Source organism: Abramis brama, assembly GCF_963993115.1.
Source record: "Abramis brama genome assembly, chromosome: 8".
Taxonomy (NCBI): Eukaryota; Metazoa; Chordata; class Actinopteri; order Cypriniformes; family Leuciscidae; genus Abramis; species Abramis brama.
The window spans coordinates 41,396,416-41,412,716 of record NC_139970.1 but is presented as its reverse complement, the minus strand read 5'-3'; the positions used below and the strand labels follow the sequence as shown (position 1 = coordinate 41,412,716).

Below are 16,301 nucleotides of genomic sequence, written 5' to 3'. Positions count from 1 at the left end.
CCAACAACAACAAAAGCAACACCAAAAGCTAGATTAGGAGTAGTTGATCAAGTTTATACCAGAATTGTCTGTTTGCCCAACTATTTTTTTGTCTTGTGAAAGGAAAAGCTTCAGATATGCACCTTCGTTTTCAGCAGACGCATCCAGAACGCTGCTGTCCAGGTCCTCTGACAAAAGCGAGCTATTGGCGGAGAGAACGGACACAGAGCCGTTCATGACCGGGTCCGTCTCCTTCGCGAGAGCTAAACACATCTGTTCACCCTCCTCAACAGTCCTGAGCTCGTGCGTCTCGACTGACATGGACTCTGTAACACACACAGGTAATCAGATCAGTGTAATGCATGATAACAATGTCGACATGCCATTATGGTCAAAATAAAACATTAAAACTCCACCGCATTAATCTAACGTGCCACTTATCTAAAGAATTGTTGGTTGCACTTTACTTTACAGTACGTGTACTTACAGTGTACTTACCTAAGAAAGTACTGGGTAATATAAGGTAACTACATGGGTTAAGGGTAGGTTTAAGGTTAGTACCTAGTTATTGTAATCACTATAATAAGTACATAGTATGTACATGGGGAACAGGACTGTCAAATAAAGTGCTAATGAATTGTTAAATGTCCTGTGCATCATCTGTCCCTGCGAATCGAGATTTTTTTTTTTTTAAAAGCAACAAAAAACAAACTCAGATCAATCTCAAATTCATGCTTTTTGTTTAGATATGCTCTAAAATGTACTTACTGACGTCATTACTTTAGTCGAAATTAGAACATTAACAACACACTAGTGTTCAAAATGTGTTTATGTTTTTGAAAGAAGTCTCTTCTGCTCACTAATGCTGCATTTATTTGATCAAAAAACTGTAAAAACTGTAATATTGTGAAATATTATTACAATTTAAACTAACTCTTTTCTATTGCAATATATTTAAAAATATGTGATCAAAGCTGAATTTTCAGCATCATTACTCCAGTCTTCAGTGTCACATGATCCTTCAGAAATCATTCTAATATGATGATTTGCTGCTTAAGAAACATTTCTTATTATTATTATTATCATCATATTTTTACTTAATATTTTTGTGGAAACTGTTATATTTTTTTTTGCCAGGATTATTTTATGTATGGAAAGATGTAACATTTATTTGAAATAGAAATCTTTGTAACATTATAAAAGTCTTTACTGTCACTTTTGATCAATTTAATGTGTCCTTGCTGGATAAAAGTATTCATTTCTACGGTGGCCGAGAAGGGTCACAACACATACAAACGCCACAACTACATATTCAGTAGTTATTATAACAACTACATATAAACAACTTTGTCGATTTCACATCACGTATGCTGCAAATATTCACAGCATGAGCAAATAGGGAAACGAATTGCAAACTGCAAAGACACAACGGAAATGTTTCCAGGGGGGCCATAATGAAATATATTGTGACCCTTCTCGGCCACCGTAAATTTCTTATATAAAAAAATATATATTTTGAACGGTATTGTAATTTCAATTTTGATAACGTAATTGGTAAATAGTAAAATACATAAACTAAGATTTATTTATAAGATCATGAAGATTTGCTATACGACCAATTATTTGAGCGTTCCTCAAAAGTACAAAAAAAAAGTGGTTTCTTAAGATTGTTTTTTCCCTACGTTTCTTAAGAACATGTAAAAAATCAGCCAATATTCTGGTTAATCAATCTCAAAATTACTATCTTTTTAAAACTTCTGTCATTAATTACTCTCCCTCATGTAGTTCCAAACCCGTAAGACTTTCGTTCATCTTCAGGACACAAATGAAGATCTTTTTGATGAACTGAGCTTCCGCAAGAACCAATGAGGATTGTTCTCACAGTTTCGTGTTCGCTGATCAGTGTTTAAATGTGAATAAAAGCCTAAATTCAATCGGATTATCATATAAAATGATCCGAGTCTCTTCAGAAAATTTGGACTAAACCGCTCAATTCATATGTATTAGTTTTACGATCTCTTTATGAACTTTTTGAAGCGTCAAAGTGTTGTGTGGCTGTCAATGGAGGGACAGAAAGATCTGATTTCATTACAAATATCTTCATTTGTGTTTTGAAGATGAACAAAGTCTTAGATGGCATGAGGGTGAGTAATTAATGACAGAATTTTCATTTTTGGGTGAACTGTCCCTTTAAGAGCTCATTTGGTTTGGATATACAGAAACTAACAGTGGGGTTTCCAGGCTACAAATGTGTAGTCTAAACAACAGAGTGACATTTGACCTCTGCTGGTTTCCGGTTTCCAACTACTGTTTTTCTAAGAGAGCCTGTGACTATGGAAGCATATGGGTATATATTCAATTTGAAATGTAATTTGCAAAATGACAATGCAAAATGTGAAATGGCAATGCATTTCTGTATTTAAATGTACATTTTATAACGTTTGGTGCAAAATGAAAATGATAATTCAATTATATAATTTACATACATGTAAATTGAATACATATTTTAACGCTTCATAAGTTGCAAATTAAAATGAAAGTGTATTACAGAAATTATTAAATATGTTTAACGTTCAAGCAAAAACTGTAGCAAAATGATCATTTAAATGTTTTTTTTTTTAATTGCATTTACGCTCACAGTTATGACACTTGCGATTGCATTTTCATTAAATGTGCTGCAATGAATGTAGCAAAATTCAATGTGCAAATTGAAAATGCATTCCGAGCCGATCACGTACCCGCCCTGTCAATCACTGCGTGAAGTTGGCCCCGCCCCTCCTGCCCGGTCAATCACTGTGTGAAGTTGGCCCCGCCCCCTCCCGCCTTGTCAATCATTGCGTAAAGTTGGCCCCGCCCCCACCCAGTCAGTCACTGCGTGAAGTTGGCCCCACCCCCTCCTGCCCTGTCAATCACTGCGTGAAGTTGGCCCCGCCCCCTCCTGCCCTGTCAATCACTGTGTGAAGTTGGCATCGCCCCACCCACCCTGTCAATCACTGCGTGAAGTTGGCCCCGCCCCCTCCTGCCCTGTCAATCACTGCGTGAAGTTGGCCCCGCCCCCTCCTACCCTGTCAATCACTGTGTGAAGTTGGCCCCGCCCCCACCCACCCTGTCAATCACTGCGTGAAGGCGGGGCTCGGCAACAGGTAAACATAGGCTGTGTGTTATGTGTTTTGAGGTGTTGGAATGACACACGGTGGTAGCAGAGCTGATACGAGCGTTAAATTCACTAACAGAAAAAGTGGAGCGTGAACAGAGAAATTATAGTGTTTCCCGAAGATTATTATGGTCTGCAGGTGATAGAACCAGTGCGTTGTTGGATTATCTGGGATCATTTTCTGCATTATCAGGCGTCGACATCCGTTTGGTGTGAACATTATACTGCGCTGCTGTTGTCTGATGCTGGACTGTGTTAATGATGGTTTCGTTTTGTATAAAATATTCTCATTGTTTGATACACATATGCTTATCTTTATTCTTATTACTATTAACTATAATTAGCTACCCAATAATGTTGGAGATCCTGAAATGGTATGAAATGGCAAACGTAAATTATATAATTGATTTTTAATTTTCATTTTGCACCAACGTTGCACAAATGTAATGGAAAATGTAAATATAAATACAGAAATGCATTGCCGTTTTACATATTGCATTGTCATTTTGCATATTATATTTCAAATTGAATATTGCTTTCCATATGTGACAGCTCGATGAGAAAGCAGCACTTGTGTATGATGGTTTGTTCCTCACCGTCCTCTTTACACGGCTCTCCCCGCAGCTCGCGCACGAGGTCATGGTGCTCCGTCTCCTCCAGAGCCTGAAGGAATTTGGAGAACCAGCCAACTTCATTTTTCACCAGCCTTTTGAGGAGCACTCGAGCACCGTTTATGTTCCCAAGATTCTCTGTGGCTTTCATAATCTGCAGGAGTAATAATGAACAAATAGTTAATGCATTTAATATGAGTGAGAGGAGAAAGCTCGGACAGACACTGAGACACACACACACACACACACACACACACACAGGCAGGTCAGTTAAACTCAATATGGGTCATTATTGATGATGTTTTGGACGTTAGCTCAGTAATATGCTCCAGTCTAGAGTCACACTTTAGTTTAGGGTCCAATTCTCTTTTCCCTCCATAAACTCCTTATTAATAGTTAGTAAGGTAGTTGTTAAGATTGGGTTAGCATTAGCATTAACATTCTGTTTGGTTTATAGCGCCCTCTACTGATGATAATGTTTTTTTACATGACTATGTCTATCTATCTATCTATCTGTCTATCTGTCTGTCTGACTATCTATCTATCTATCTATCTATCTATCTGTCTGTCTGTCTGTCTGTCTGACTATCAGTCAGACAGACAGACAGACAGACAGATAGTCAGACAGACAGACAGACAGATAGATAGATAGAACGATAGATAGATAGATAGATAGATCTATCTGTCTGTCTGTCTGTCTGACTATCTATCTATCTATCTATCTATCTATCTATCTGTCTGTCAGTCTGCCTATCTGTCAGTCTGACTATCTATCTGTCTGTCTGTCTGTCTGTCTATCTATCTGTCTGTCTGTCTGTCAGTCTGTCTATCTATCTATCTATCTATCTATCTGTCTGTCTGTCTGTCTATCTATCTGTCTGACTGACTATCTATCTATCTATCTATCTATCTATCTATCTATCTGTCTGTCTGTCTGTCTGTCTGTCAGTCTGACTATCTATCTATCTGTCTGTCTGTCTGTCTATCTATCTGTCTGACTATCTATCTATCTATCTATCTATCTATCTATCTATCTATCTATCTATCTATCTGTCTGACTGTCCGTCCAATGCAGGGACTTTTATGATTGATTGTTTTTATTTCAAATGTATTTGTTTATTTATTTATTTATTTAAATTTTACTTCTTTATTTAATTAGAATTTTTCATCAATTGACAAACCCCCTGTAGTTCCTCCTCACGAGCCCCTGCTCTAGTGTGATGTCTGAGGTTCGGTCACTCACATTCTCCTGGTCCTCGCGCGTCAGGAGCTCCAGAGAGCAGCAGTGCGCGCACACGTCTCCGGTCTTCATGTTGACCAGGGTCAGATGCATGAGATCGATGAGGCGGACACAGCTGTCGTTCTCGGCCTCTTCGGTCGGGTCCGGTGGGCTGTTCAGCACGTAATTCACCGCGTTCGTGCATCCAGCAGTCTCCAGTGCGGTGATCAGCTCTCTCGACCATCCCTTGTCGTGTTGTGTTTGAATAATTTCGTCGATCAGAAGTGTTGCGGCGCTTATGTCCCCGTCCGCGCGTAACTTGGCTCTTATTTTGTCCCTTCGATCCTGTTCGAGGAAATGCAGCTGATCCAGAAGTGGCTCGACCTGGATGATCCGCTTCAGTCTGTCTCTGAAACAGTCCAGAATATGGCGCGTCTCGACGTCCTGATCAATGCTCATATTTGATCAGACTAGATGAGATATCGCCGAAAAATGTTCTGCCAGAAGTTCTGCCAGTTCACCGATTACTACAAGCCGACGAATCCGGGTTTACTTCCCAGGACTCGGTGACTTTCGGTTTCGTTTCTTGTCCTGGTTTACAAACGTAATCAGTCAGATGTGTTGCTAAAAATATCAACGTTATTTAAAACCACGAGATATAAATAATTATGTTCTCTCTTTATTTATTTTCATGAATATATATTTTAGAATAAAAAATGCTTTGCGGGCATTGAAAAATTGTGTATACAATTTTTCTGCAAACTTGAATAACCACTAGGCTACTAGATGAAAATAATAAACACTAGATGTCGACAGAATCCCTTATGCCAAACCGGTAACATTAATATAATATAATATAATATAATATAATATAATATAATATAATATAATATAATATAATATAATATAATAGCATTTTGAATATTGATTTTGTTATAGTACAAAAAAAGTATGTGTTAAAAATCTTGAAAGTATAGAGGGGTTAATTGTAATTAGGCTAAGCAGGGATTATTATTAGATTCATGAATCTGCTCAATTTAAAGTATTTTTTTAATGTATCTATTTATTATTTTATTTATTTACTATTGATTATTATTATTTGATGTTTAAATAATATTATTTGAATTATTTATTATGAGTTTGGTATATATCTTAATGTTAACTTTTAATTACATTATTTTTAATTTAATTTAATGATTATTTTTATTTGTTTTTTTTTTTACTTTTTTGACATGTTAAAGTATCTAATTATGTTCTTGGTTATTGTTTTATTATGTGTTGATTATCACAAAAGATAAAAATGAAAAAATTAAAGGGAAAGTAGAAGAAAAAAAGGAACAATTACTGAGAAAAAAATGTTACAACTTTAAAGAATGTTTATTTGTATAATTGTGTTAAATGATTTGGAATGGAAAGACATTATAAAGTATACAACAATAAATTCAATGTTCGGTCAAAATCAAACAATAACCTCATTGATCAGGGCATTTCACAGCTCATTTGTGTTATTGTTTAGGCTACTAGAACTATATTTGCTAATTTAAAGGCTGAAATATGTTGCTTGGCAACTAACTGAACTAAAATAACTTGAAGTTTAAGTACTAAAATTACAAAAACAAAACAAAAAAACGAATAAAAATGACAAAAGCACACAACAAAATTACTTATACTAAAAATAAATGATAATTCTAAATGTTAATAATAATGGTATAAAAGCTTTATTTTGTAAATAACAAAATGACTAAAACTTAGAATTAGCTTTTATTTTTATATTTTTAGTTTAAGTATTAATAATAATGGTATAATTTGCCCTAGTGACCGGCTGACTGTCTCATGCTCATTACAGGTTACTTGTTAAATAAATGAATGGAAATGAAATATTTATTTTAGTATGTGCTACAAGAGTAATGCTCTATTGCAATCATGGTTATCATGTGTTCTGATTTTATACTTCAGTGCTTTTCTCTTAAAAATTACAGTTCGACTCAACAAAACTGATATACGTTCCTTTTATTTATATGCTTTTTGTACAGTACAGTTAGTCAAAAGTAATTGCCTAAAGCAATTTCATCAAATATAATAAATCTTATAATAACAGACATATTCAAAACACCTGTAGAGTATTGTGGTGTACAAACTATACAGTGCAAACTATAAAAAACAACTCAGTGCAAGTGAAAAGCTGGGATAAAAAGTGAAAGTGTTACGTGCAAACGTTTGCAGGGTTATTAACCGTATTAAATATATTCCCAAATAATAATAATAAAAAGCCATCTCTGCTTCTGGTGGCCTTTAAAATATGATTATTATGCTTAGGACACATACAAACAAAATTAAATTAATAAATAAAAAAATAAAGACAGACACGTACACACATTCGCACACTACCAGCGCTCAAAACACATTCACACTCATGCAGAGGTTGGTAACGTTAATTATAAGGGCATGGAGTCTTTATTTTAAAATAAAGTGCAGATAATAAGCATGTATCTGCAGATTTAATATTTGCTTGGGTGTCATGATTCTTAATTTTACATGCTGATGTGCAATTTACTAGATGTTTGCTAACTGTTTGCTTTTAATCCAAAGTACAGTGTTTGACAGTCACATATAAAAATAAACATACTGTACATAAAATAGCTCAAATCAAGCTGCAAAGTCTTGATAGAAATTTAAACAGTAATTTAAGAAAGCGTTTATTGCACATGAAAAACAAAAAAAACAAAAACAGGGTATGTATAAATACATATGTTAAGTTATAAACTAACATTACGGAAAAAGAAACAGATGCAAAAAATCCCCTCTCAGATTACAATATTACAATCTTTGCAAGATAAATGAACCTTTTAGAGGTGGGTGTGACAAGAAGCATGAGTGTAAAGATCCAGGCCGCGTCCCAAATCGCAAAATAAGGTACTTATGAATAAATACTTCACGACTGCTACAAATGTGTGTTCTATATAGTATGAATGTGATCCGGACGTACTACATTCATCATGATGTCATTATCATGTGACAAATCCATTCACAAATCCTCTCCCGTGGCCTCATGGGATAGTAAAGTCTCCATCGTATGCACACTTCAGAATTTATCCGGAAATATCCGGCTACTTTTCGACTCTTTTATGAGTACTGTGAATTCGGACATACTTTTTTTTTTTGTAAAATACTATTTTAATGCCTACTATGTAGTAGGGAAGTATGCGATTTTGGACACAGCCCAAGTGTTTTATCATTATTGCTAACAGAATTTATGACAGAAAGCTTTTCTAGACTAAATTTTTGGAAAACAAAGTGATTTTGTTGTAAGATTTAAATTTTCCAGTGACTTGATGAAGCCAACATGTGTGGTGTGTGGTGGGCGTTCTGGCGCAATATGGCTGCCGTCGCATCATCCAAGTGGATGCTGCACATTGGTGGTGGTTGAGGAGATTCCCCCTTCTATGTAAAGCGATTTGAGTGCCGAGAAAAGCGCTATATAAATGTAATGAATTATTAATTATTATTATAACATTATTGGAGCTTTGAAAGGGTTAGTTCACTCAAAAATAAAAATTATCCCAATAATTTACTTGCCCTCAATCCATAGGTTGTATACTGTATGACTTTCTTCTTTCAGCCAAACACAATCAGAGTTATATATAAAAAATATCCTGGCTTTTCCAAGCTTTATAATGAGAGTGAAGAGATTTTGAAGCCCAAAACATCGCATCCATCCATCATAAAAGTGATCCATACGACTCGGGGGTTAATAAAGGCCTTCTGAAGCGAAGAGATGGGTTTATGGAAGAAAAATATCCATATTTATAACTTTATAAACTAAAATGACTGGCTTCTGGAAGTCTAATTCATTTATAAAGTCAGTTATTACAGTTTATAAAGTTATAAATATGGATATTTCCCTTCAGAAGGCCTTTATTAACCCCCTGGAGTCGTTATGGATTACTTTTATGATGGATGGATGGATGCACTTTTTTGGGTACCAGTCACTCCCATTATATTTTTTAATATAACTAAAGTAAATCATAATCATTTTTAATTTTGGGGTGAACTAATTCTTTAACGTTTGACCAGAAGTTGATAAAAGTAGGCTACATAATTCTATTATGCATATATATATATTCATAGCTACATATTAAACTAACATGTGCTTTGCAAACAGTGGCATACTGCAAAACCGTTTGAGCAGGGACATGAAACATAACATTTGTTGTGTTTATGCTGTGCTACGATCTTTGCGCATATGTTTAGATGATATAGTGCCGTTTTGCAATCAGTTGAGTATCTTTCAGTCAGTTTTGCACAAGAATCAGCATTTAACTTGTGAGTGTCTATAGCTGTGTTTCCATCCAACTTTTTTATGCACATTTTGGGATATCGCATTAAAAAAAAGAAGCGCTGGATGAAAACGCCACGATGCGCATAAATTGTAAATTCAGGCGGATAACTTTATCCAATAAAAAGACATGCGCATAAACTATGATGGGAACAGATTTACAGAATAAATCCCTCAAAGCGCAACAAAAACTTTGCCTCAACTGAGGATGTGATTGGATAACTGGGCTAACCAGCGAACCAATCGCATCGCAGCATCTCGAATGTTGATCTGCTGATTCTGAAATGCCTGAGCCAAAGTCTGTCATCAGAACGATTTGGTATAATAACCTTCCAGAAGCGTCTCATATGATCGCGTTCCCAAACACCAGCATCCGAATGCAAAATAACATGACAGCGTTGATTGCGTTTCGTCCGTGCGCTTTGTCATTTAGGAAAATAGATGCATGCAGCAATTTCCATTTTTACTAGATATTTTAATTTGTGCCAATTTCCCAGTAAGTGACGATTTAGTTCTTTTGAACACGAGATTGAAACGCTGCTATATCTGCACATTTTTAATGCCATATTCCAATTTTGTGCATAAGTTTGCAACTTTGAATGGAAACATAGCTTACGATTCATTACTTTCCACAATTATGATTCCAGTGGAAATAGAATTTTGCAACATTAAAAATGCATATGCATGGTTTTCCAGCACCTTTAAGATGACTTGTTTCGCAGTGCAGAGACAGTCCTAGATAAGCAAATCTAGGCAGAATTTCACCGTCTCATAATGACGCCGTCTCGTACGCCAGTGCTTGCAAAGTATAGTGTTATGCCGTGAGGAGTTTGGTTCGAGCTAGCCTGACCATGTGCAAATAAACCGAGTGGATTAAAGAGGAGTGCATTCAGTGATCAGCTCCGGGACATGCCGACATAAACCTGCTTCCCAATATGTTGCAGTAAACATGCAACGGGTCAAACCTTCAGCCATGCGTCTCTTTTCCTTTAATAGAGGGGTATAATGTATGTACATGGATGCTACTTAAGATTCCATTTGCAGAAACATAAACGTTTGCAAACAAACAATATTTTGCTGCAGTGGGGTCCAAAACTCGGAGAGCACATATTGAAAATCTTTTTAACTTTTCAATTTAAAATGTATATATGAAACTATGATTGTAAAATTAATTTACATTATAATGCATTGAATTAATAAGTGAATAACAATTCACATAATTATTTATATCTGTGCTGCCATTTAACTTTTCACTCAAATTGTTATACTGGTAATATAATGATAACACTTTACAATAAGGTCTCAGTTAATGTTTGTTAATTTACATTAAACAAAACATTTCTTACAGTGTTTATTAATCTTTGTTAATGTAAGTTGATAAACATACATCTGTTCGTGTTAGCTCAGATCCGTTAAATAATATTAACAGATGCAGCTTTTGATTTGAATAATGTGTAAATGTTGAAATTAACATTAACTAAGATTAATAAATGCTTTTTTCATGTAAGTTCATGTTAACTAACGTAGTTAACTAATGATAAACAATAAAACCTTATTGTAAAGTGTTGCCAATTTAATTTATAAAGTGATTATAGGCCTATATTTATAATCTAAAGATAATATATAATATTAATATTATTTTACATGTTTGGTCTGTTACAGTTGGACATGTTTCATTGTTTTTTATAATATCATCAACTGAATATTTTTTTTGGTCAAAAATATTTTGTATAACAGACTGTTTAAAGTGCAAAAAAAAAAAAAAAAGTTTAAAAAAATAATAATTTTCAATAGTGCACCACACTGTACGTAGTTCACAGAGTTCTGCAAATGGAAGTGCAAAATTACATTATTATCATTTAGAATTTGATAATGATAAAACGTAATAAATTCTGCCAGAGAATGAGTGTGATATACATGAACTGCCATCAATATCCTGAGTCTTACACCGGTGTAAACGTGTGCAGAACACAGAGGACGTGGGAAATGTCCAAGACCCTCTGTCTATGAGAGATGTACTTCCTGAAAATGGAAGTGTTGTCCACGAATCCGTTCGAAATATCCTCCGTAACGCAGGAGAAGGAAGTGACATCACAGAGGAAGAGAATACAGGCGAGTGCCAGTGGAGAATCTTGCATTGGTGTGAAAGTTTTGGCCAATGCCTGTTTTAAAATGTCCTTTGTCCTTCCAGTGGAAGAGCTGTGTGATGTCCTGGACGAGAGAGTCAGTGCTGGTCCTTCAGGAGCTCCGGATCAGAGACCGGTCTGTGGAGATCCAGAGATCCGCTCGCTGGCTGGACGGGAAGAAGGGATTTCGAATGCTCTCGTGTCAGAGGAAGAGTCTGGCTGTTTATCAAACTGTACATGGCAGTGGAGTCCTGTGTGGAGAGACCTGACGGAGAGTCTTTGGGGTTCGGATGGATGTTTGCCATGGCCAAAAATTCCTGGAAAAAGAGGAATTTATAGCAACTTTTATAGACGTTTTGGGTATGTATTTCTGTTTTGCATCATTCAGAATTGCATTATTGCAATTAAAGGTCTAGGCTTAATCCACATGGTGTTTGAACTAAAATGTATGAGATTATATGAGACTAAAATTATATATATATATATATATATAAAACTAAAATGTATGAGACTTCAAAGGATGAATTCATCCTCAATTGTATAATATAAAACTAAAATGTATGAGATTATATGAGACTAAAATTATATATATATATATATATATATATATATATATATATATATATATATATATATATGGAAATTGCACTATTAAGGATGAATTCATCCTTTGAAGTCTCATACATTTTAGTTATATATATATATATATATATATATATATAGTTATATAGATTATATATAACTATATATTTAGTTAACACATGATAACACATGGAAACTGCACTATTAAGCATGAATTCATCCTTTTACATTTTAATTATATATATACACTTATTACACAGATGGTATTTTAAGGGCGCATGCTTGGCCATAATGTAGCGTGTGCACAACGCGCATACACTTTGCTTCTCTCATCTACACAGACGCAGCAGTTCTCATTTTCGCAAACCATATAATTACAAGGAAAATATTACAACATGAGGGAAATCATTGTTGTGTCCATGAAGATGTGAAAAAATAGGCATAAATCTAGCTGACACATTTACCAAAATTATTACACGCCTGTTTAACCGAAGCTAATTTGGGTGGGTTTCTCCCTTCCCCAAACAAATTGAGAGCCGCCCACAAAGTTACTTGCGTTTCGCGTTTCAGATCGTTAAAATAGGGTCCTAAATGTTTTAGCTGTATAATGTGTTGGACTATACCCTTGGCCATTGTTTATTAAGCATTATAATTTGACAGATTTACAACTTGTCAGTGTCTCTTACTTTGTTTCAAGTTTGAGTGTTGGAAAGAAAAATGATACTGAGGATGGTTTTTATGGTAATCCTGAAAAATATTGCAGTATGTCATTCCGGCTATCAATGACACAGGCAATTAATTTAACCCATATTTGTGTGTTAGATTACACAATTCTGTTTTTTGTTGAGTTAATGATAAAACAAGTCTTAATTACTTTATTGGAAAACATTTTTTAAAATTTTCCAGCTTTTTTTTTTATTTGGTTCTGAATTTTAAGTTATCAGTAGCCAAAAATGAGCCCATGTCTATATGAAATCCCAAATTGATTATATTAAATGTGATTAAAATGTAGTTTTCCGAGCACTAATTGTTTTTTGAGCTCCAATTATGGTGATCAGTACATTTGTATATGCCAACAATGGTAGAAATGTAATTAATTTTAAAATTCATTACGTTACCCAGGAATGACATTTACATGGGGAAAAAGATCTGATTCACAAAAAAAAGGTTAATTACATTCTTGAAATGTGTATATATCATTGCATTACATACACAACACTCTAATAAGTATAGAAAGTCCTAAAATTAGAATTTTTTGCCAGTTTTATTTTTTTTCACATTGTAAATCCTTATCCGTCATTCACCCATATATGAAGAGTTCAGATGCAAAAGCCTCTAAGTGCCATCTGAAATTTTCTTCTAGAATGATCATTGTTATCAAGCTCGTATATTTAAGTTCAGTAATTTCACTTAAATGACAATTAATAGGTTATTTTCATTGCCATTTAATCTAAATAAAAAAAATAACATGCATTTTGTATGATCCCTCTTATATTGTTAAAATTATTCACAGATTCTGCAAGGGGTGTGTAAACTTTTGAGCATCACTATAGTCCTCACTGACTGTAAGAGATCACCCCAGGCTGTTGTTAAATGTATGAGAAATAATGAATGTCTGCAGCAGGTGGCGCTCTACGACTGATCATGTGATCTCACTCCTGTTTCTCACAGTCTGGAGCGACTCTGTGTCATGATATAACATATGGATGTGCCAGTAAACACACTTTTCAGTGCTCAGAACATAAAACATATACTTATTTTGCCATTATTTATAGTGTCTAACTATAAATATACAGTAGATGGTATTATATTTAGCTTTAATTAATAATTTTGATCATGTTTAAATTATTCAAATGCATACTTCAGATGCAGTGCAATATGTTCCTGCCAAAATAAATTATTTATATTGAATGTCAAGAAACGCCTTGTAGACCTCAAGTATGAGCCATCTTCAAAATGCATGATGTTTAGTAGGGCTCAGTGTTGTTAAATGAAACTCTAACTATTTAAATGGTTTATCAATTTACATAAAGCTTAAATAAAATATAAAAATTAGAAATGCTACCTTGGCAAGTACTAAAATGACTAAAACTGAAATAAAATTAGAGATAAATAGGATTTTTTTTTTTATTATTAATGAAATGGATAAAAGCACTAAACCTTAAACTAGAATTAAAATGAAGTATAAAACGAACGTGTTGCGCTTGAGATATTGTTTTTCCTGACCCAGCTTGGTTGTGTTCCTGCAGGTGTGAGTGTGTACCTGTGCAGCGACGGGATCACCTGTGATGCTGCTGTAGGCCGGAGGGCCCAAACACGTCTGTCTCTGAAGCAGCGTCAGGACACTCTGGATATCTGACGTCATCTGAGACTCTAACCTGGTGAGAGAGACCAGAGCGCTGTCACGACACTGACCTGGAGCTGCTCTGTGTTCTGACAAACACATGTCACTCTTGTGGAACTCCATGGAACAGAAACTGTGTGTGTGTGTGTGTGTGTGTGTGTGTGCGTGTGTGTGTGAGAGAGAGAGTGTGTGTGTGTGTGTGTGTGTGTGTGTGTGTGTGTGTGTGAGAGAGAGAGAGTGAGTGTGTGTTAGAGAGTGTGTGTGTGTGTGAGAGAGAGAGTGAGTGTGTGTTAGAGAGTGTGTGTGTGTGAGAGAGTGAGTGTGTGTTAGAGTGTGTGTCTGTGTGAGAGTGTGTTTGTGTGTGTATGTGTGTGTGTGTGAGAGAGAGAGTGTGAGTGTGTGTGAGAGTGTGTGTATGTGTGAGAGTGTGACTGTGTGTGTGTAATTACTTTATAAAATCTTGCATTAAATATAGTTCCTATAGACATGTTGGGTTTGGCATCAGTAACATCGAGCTTTACTGGTTCTCACATGTTATAAGCATGCAAGTCATATGAACTATGGTGTTTGTTTTTGTCATTTTTTACATCATCAGTCCCTATTTACATTTATTATTATAAGGGGAAAAATCAGACTTTTCTTTTACATAAAAAATAATAATTTTGAAAATAACCTAGATTTAGAGGAGAAAAGGCTGTAAATAAGTTAGTCTGAATAAGAAAACATTGATAAAAGGATTACATTTGATTTATATAGTGCTTTTTAAAATGTTTTAAAGCAGCTGTATGGAAGATAATTGCAGTAAAGTGTCTTTAATCCTGTAAGGTCTTCATTTAGCAGGTCAATTAAAGGAAAAGTCTTTAACATATGACCAAATGTCTATAGTTGGTTGGCGTTGACTGTTGTTGTACAGCAGGGGGAGTTCTTGCACTGATCATCTGAATGCTTACTTCCAGTTTATCACTTTACCTGCTAAACTTTGATGAGAAAGTTATTTATGATACCCTAATACAACACAATTTCTGCTCCTTCACACATAAATCCTCGATAACCATGATCTGGCCATTCATGAACATTTCAGAAGCAGTGGCGTTCATTATTAACATTGCTGGAAGAAAGGAGGCGTGTTCATTTTTCATCCAGGTAATGGACATGTGCGGAGGGAACCGTGAGGACGGGGGTATCATTAATAATATGTGATATGAGTGTTCAATGAGCCGGCGCAGGTTTAATCCGTGTGTAAGGCACACCTAGTCATTAAAACAGAGAGCCATTAACTGGAGCTCGCAGAAAACAAAGGAATAAGATGATCCCTGCTTTCTTAGAGTCAAAACCGCAAAAACACTTTCTGTGCAGGACTCAGACTCAAACATGTGTGGAAACGAAACTAGCGTTCTTGAGCTAAAATGAATGGTTAGTGTTGATTTTCTACATGGAATTGAAGCTGTAATCAATCTTGTGTGCAGAAACAGCGTGGATTACATTTACAAGATACCGACCGCATCCTATTTCGAGTTCATAGAGTTCATAGCTGCGCCACACAGATCCAAAACTGATGACAGATTTGAAACCACAGTGGACATGGATTATTATTTTTCTGTTTATTTATTTTTCTTGTGATCTTGATCTTGACAAAAGTTTTTTTTTTTTAGTTACCTTGAGAAAACAAGTTATCTATCTATTATATCTATAGTATTGTGCATAGTTATATACAGTTATATAGATGTAGCTATTAGAGATGAAACGCCTTCACAGAGGTGATCTATACAATGGCTTTTAAATGTAAAAAATGCAAACGGTTTTAAATGCATCGTATAAGCATATGTGTATTTGTATGTGAGCATATGGACTGCCTAGATTTTCCCTGAAAACTTTCCATTCAATCTCTTGTAAAAACTGTCAAAAACAAGTCAAGGTAATTTCACTTCATCGAAAAAAAAAGAAAAAGAA

General features: G+C 35.0%; 2 protein-coding genes across 2 annotated transcripts in view; both read right to left on the bottom strand.

Moving 5' to 3' along the window:
* ifih1 (interferon induced with helicase C domain 1) overlaps positions 1-5,674 on the bottom strand; it is a 33,517-nt gene extending 27,843 nt beyond the window's left edge. Inside the window, exons 1-3 of the mRNA XM_084122357.1 lie at positions 4,988-5,674; positions 3,730-3,898; positions 123-305 (exon numbers count right to left, since the gene is read on the bottom strand). Of these exons, the coding sequence (XP_083978483.1) occupies positions 123-305; positions 3,730-3,898; positions 4,988-5,422 (787 nt within the window). The 5' untranslated portion in view covers positions 5,423-5,674. The remainder of the gene's footprint in view (positions 1-122; positions 306-3,729; positions 3,899-4,987) is intronic.
* Positions 5,675-10,976: 5,302 nt separating this feature from the next.
* The window catches only part of LOC311088622 (potassium voltage-gated channel subfamily H member 7), a 108,093-nt gene continuing 102,768 nt past the window's right edge, over positions 10,977-16,301 (bottom strand). The window contains exons 15-16 of the mRNA XM_084122864.1: positions 14,271-14,385; positions 10,977-11,742 (exon numbers count right to left, since the gene is read on the bottom strand). Coding sequence (XP_083978990.1) covers positions 11,524-11,742; positions 14,271-14,385 — 334 coding nt within the window. The 3' untranslated portion in view covers positions 10,977-11,523. The remainder of the gene's footprint in view (positions 11,743-14,270; positions 14,386-16,301) is intronic.